Source organism: Leopardus geoffroyi, chromosome A1, assembly GCF_018350155.1.
Source record: "Leopardus geoffroyi isolate Oge1 chromosome A1, O.geoffroyi_Oge1_pat1.0, whole genome shotgun sequence".
Lineage (NCBI taxonomy): Eukaryota > Metazoa > Chordata > Mammalia > Carnivora > Felidae > Leopardus > Leopardus geoffroyi.
The window spans coordinates 117,018,094-117,022,743 of NC_059326.1; the positions used below are offsets into that span (position 1 = coordinate 117,018,094).

Genomic DNA, 4,650 nt, shown 5'->3' on the forward strand with positions numbered 1-4,650 from the left:
TCACAACTCATAGTTTACTACCTTAGGAAAGCTTTTACTGATGTTCAAAAATCTGGGCTAGATTTTATTTTTTAGTAGGTACTTAACTAGCACTTACTAGCAATTTTGTAAATATTAATTCATTTGATTCCTACTATAATAATCCTAGGAGGTAAATACCATTATCACCCCTATTTTACAGGTAAGGAAACAGAGGTACATTACTTGTCTAAGACTGAAGATATTGAATGGTAGAAGTAGGATTCAAATGTAAATATTTTGGTTCCAGAATCCATGTTCATATGCTATGCTGCCTCCTAGGTACAAGATGGCCCTTCTAGGTATTTCTCTATTACTCTTTACCTATGAATACATTGTGAAATATTTTAATAATGTGTCTGCCAAATTTTCAGCCAGTGAACTCCATAAAGACAAGGACTAAATCTATTTTATTTATTCCACATTCTTACATGTAAATTAAATTTTTTTAAATGTTTATTTATTTATTTTGAGAAAGAGAAACAGAGCACAGGCAGGGGAGGGGCAGAAAGAGAGGGAGAGGAAGAATCCTGAGAAGGCTCTACACTGTCAGTGCAGAGCCCGATGTGGGGGCTGGATCCTGCAAACGGTGAGATCATGACCTGAGCTGAAATCAAGAGCTGGAGGCTTAACTGACTGAGTCACTCAGGTGCCCCCACATGTATATTTTTTAAATATGTGAGAAAAAGGTAATGACATTACTAACTATAGTTAACTGAATTCAAAAGTATTTACAAGAGTAAAGGAGATAATATATTTGAAATTCTCAAGAAATGGCCTAAATAAAATATTATTTCTTCAATTCAGGACATCTTTCTTCCCAACCTCCCTTCAGTTCAAGACATTTTAATAGAGTCTTCTTGTCAGCATTCAAAACAGCACTAATTAAATGCCCTGTATAGACTTTGTTTGGATCGTGATTCAAACAAACCAACAGTAAAAAACATTTTGGAGAAAAATGAGGAATACCAAACACACACTGAGTATAAAGTATATCGAGGAATTATTGCTAAATTTGCTGGTTTTAATAGTGGTATCGTATTTATATTTTAAAGCCTTTATCTATTAGAGATACTTGGTAAAGTATTTAGAGGTAAAGATATATGATGTCTGGGATTTGCTTTAAAATACTCCAGAGGTATTCATGAATTATTTGTTGAAAGAAAACAAAATTTTTAAAAAAAATTCATGGAAACACATGGTGGCGCTGTAGGATAAGATGAAATCAGTGCATGGACAACACTGTGGGCTCCATTATTCAGGGAACAGAGAACATCCAAGCCACTGAGAAGAGAGGGAGTAAAGGAGCTTCATCTACTAAAGCTGCTGGAGGACTATATACTCTCCGGGGGGGGGGGGATCTTATTTTTTAAAATTCAGCTTCAGCTTCCAAAATTAGGGCTGAACTTAAATTTTTCTACAAAAGAGGTTGCTGGAAGGAGCCATGGAGATCAAAGGGGTGCTCGCTCTGCAGAAAAGGCAAGTCCTGATTCTCTTTGTTTTGCTGGGATTATCTCAGGCGGGTCCTGAATCGGTGCGATACTCAGTGGCAGAGGAAACAGAAGTTGGTTCTTTTGTGGCAAATCTTGCAAGGGATCTAGGGCTTGGGGTGGAAGAGCTGTCCTCACGGGAGGCCCGGGTAGTGTCTGATGATAATGAAAAGCACTTACAACTTGATTTACTGACGGGGGATTTGCTCCTAAATGAGAAACTGGACCGAGAAGAGCTCTGTGGCTTCACCGAGACGTGTGTGCTACACTTTCAGATGGTATTGGAAAATCCTTTAGAGTTTTTTTGGGGTGAGCTGCATGTCAAAGACATAAATGATCACTCCCCTATGTTTCTGGACAAGGAAATACTTATTAAAATATCAGAAAGTACCAGTAGTGGAACCACATTCCTAATGGAGAGTGCCCAAGATTTGGATGTAGGAACCAACAGTCTCCAAAACTACACACTTAGCCCTAATTCTCATTTCTACATTAAAATTCGAGACAGTGGTGATGGAAAGATATACCCAGAACTGGTCCTGGACAGAGCATTAGATCATGAGGAGGAGCCTGAGCTCACATTAACTCTCATAGCACTGGATGGTGGATCTCCACCCAGGACTGGAACAACTTTGGTTCTCATCAAGGTCTTGGACATCAATGACAATGCCCCTGAGTTTGCTCAGAGGCTCTATGAAGTACATGTCCTGGAGGACACACCTGCTGGCTCCTGGATTATCACCATTTCTGCTAAGGATATGGATTCAGGAAATTATGGGAAAATATCATACACATTTTTGCATGCATCAGAAGATATTCGTAAAACATTTGAAATCAATCCAATATCTGGGGAGGTTCACTTGAGATCATGCCTGGATTTTGAAGTAATACAGTTCTACACTATAAATATTCAGGCAACAGATGGTGGGGGTCTTTCAGAAGAATGCAGTCTTCTGGTTAAAGTAGTAGATATAAATGATAATCCACCAGAAGTGACCATCTCATCATTTACAAAGACAATTCCAGAGAACGCCTCAGAGACTCTGGTTGCTCTTTTCAGCGTCCGAGACCAAGACGCTGGGGACAATGGGAGGATGGTTTGCTCTATTCAAGACGAGCTCCCTTTTTTTCTGAAACCAACCTTCAAGAACTTTTTCACTCTAGTTTCGGAAAAAGCACTGGACAGAGAGACAAGATCTGAGTACAACATCACCATCACCGTCACCGACTTGGGGACCCCCAGGCTGAAAACGCAGCACAACATCACCGTGACGGTCTCCGACGTCAACGACAACGCCCCCGCCTTCAGCCAAACCACCTACACCCTGCGCGTCCGCGAGAACAACAGCCCCGCCCTGCACATCGGCAGCGTGAGCGCCACGGACAGGGACTCGGGCGCCAACGCCCAGGTCACCTACTCGCTGCTGCCGCCCGCGGACCCGCAGCTGCCCCTGGCCTCCCTGGTGTCCATCAACGCGGACAACGGGCAGCTGTTCGCGCTCAGGTCCCTGGATTACGAGGCGCTGCAGGCGTTCGAGTTCGGCGTGCGCGCGGCCGACCGCGGCTCGCCCGCGCTCAGCAGCCAGGCGCGGGTGCGCGTGCTGGTGCTGGACGACAACGACAACGCGCCCTTCGTGCTGTACCCGCCGCAGAACGGCTCTGCGCCCTGCACCGAGCTGGTGCCCAGGGCGGCCGAGGCGGGCTACCTGGTGACCAAGGTGGTGGCGGTGGACGGCGACTCGGGCCAGAACGCCTGGCTGTCGTACCAGCTGCTCAAGGCCACGGAGCCCGGGCTGTTCGGCGTGTGGGCGCACAACGGCGAGGTGCGCACGGCCCGGCTGCTGAGCGAGCGCGACGCCGTCAAGCACAGGCTGGTGGTGCTGGTCAGGGACAATGGCGAGCCGCCGCGCTCGGCCAGCGTCACGCTGCACGTGCTGCTGGTGGACGGCTTCTCGCAGCCCTACCTGCCGCTCCCGGAGGTGGCGGCGGCCGAGGCGCGGGCAGACCCGCTCACCGTCTACTTGGTCGTCGCCTTGGCGTCCGTGTCGTCGCTCTTCCTGTTCTCGGTGCTGGTGTTCGTGGCGGTGCGGCTGTGCAGGCGGAGCCGGGCGGCGTCTGCGGGTCGCTGCTCGGGGCCTGAGGGCCACTTTCCGGGCCACCTGGTGGACGTCAGCGGCACGGGGACGCTGTCCCAGAGCTACCAGTACGAGGTGTGTCTGACGGGAGACTCGGGGACCAATGAGTTTAAATTTCTGAAGCCAATTATCCCCAGCCTTCCAGTCCCTGACACTGGTAGGAATATAGGGGGAAATGAGAACTTGAGGAATAGCTTTGATTTCAACATTCAATAAAATTACTTTAAAGTTTGAATCTTTTGTTATTCTTGACAATCTGTGGATACTTTTTGCCAGTCTATAATGAATATTAGGCTGTACTATAGTTGCATGCACTATCACTTCTTGCGCTCTCCTTATAGTTGCTTTGAAAATATTAGTGGTCATAATGAAATGGAAATATAATCTGTGTTTTCTGTTTTTTTACACTTATTTGGTCATAAATGTTATATTAACAGAGTTATTAGTAATTTTTTGTTTTGATAATGGTGTTATTTTGCAAGATAATGTTACTAATTATTTGGAGGTACAAACTGATGTATTAAGAGTGAATGCCCCTATATATGTGATTGACTACTAGACATTACATTAAGTCATAAAGAAAAAATAAAAAGTGCTGTTGGATCTGGGTGGAAGCATATTGGATTTTATTGCAGTATTCACTTTGCAAAGTTTCATCATAAAGTTTAAAAAATGATACTCCTCCATATTCAGTACCTAGGATACCTTATTTGCTTGCTTTTTGTAGTGTTTTTCAAGAATTCACTTTATGACAAAATAAAAGTGACCACATTGAAAATTATTGATTTCTTAAGTAAGTTTCCTTTGTTGTTCTTGTTAAGCTGTTGTGGGGAAGGAGCCTTATAATGCTGTGGGCCTTGATGTCACTGTTTTGTTTTCTTAAATACCATGTTTGCTAGTTTAAATTTATTTTTTATAGTTTATGATTTAACAAGAATGTAGGTCATGGTATCATCCTGGGTATGATAATAACTCTCCTTCAGAAGAGTACAGATAGAAACTTCTTA

General features: G+C 44.5%; 1 protein-coding gene across 1 annotated transcript; it reads left to right on the forward strand.

The window, feature by feature from the left end:
• Positions 1-627: 627 nt before the first annotated feature.
• Positions 628-4,424, forward strand: LOC123604980 (protocadherin beta-14). Its single transcript, XM_045491181.1, has one exon. The coding sequence runs from the start codon at positions 1,463-1,465 to the stop codon at positions 3,857-3,859; it is 2,397 nt and encodes a 798-aa protein (XP_045347137.1). The 5' UTR covers positions 628-1,462; the 3' UTR covers positions 3,860-4,424.
• Positions 4,425-4,650: the final 226 nt, after the last annotated feature.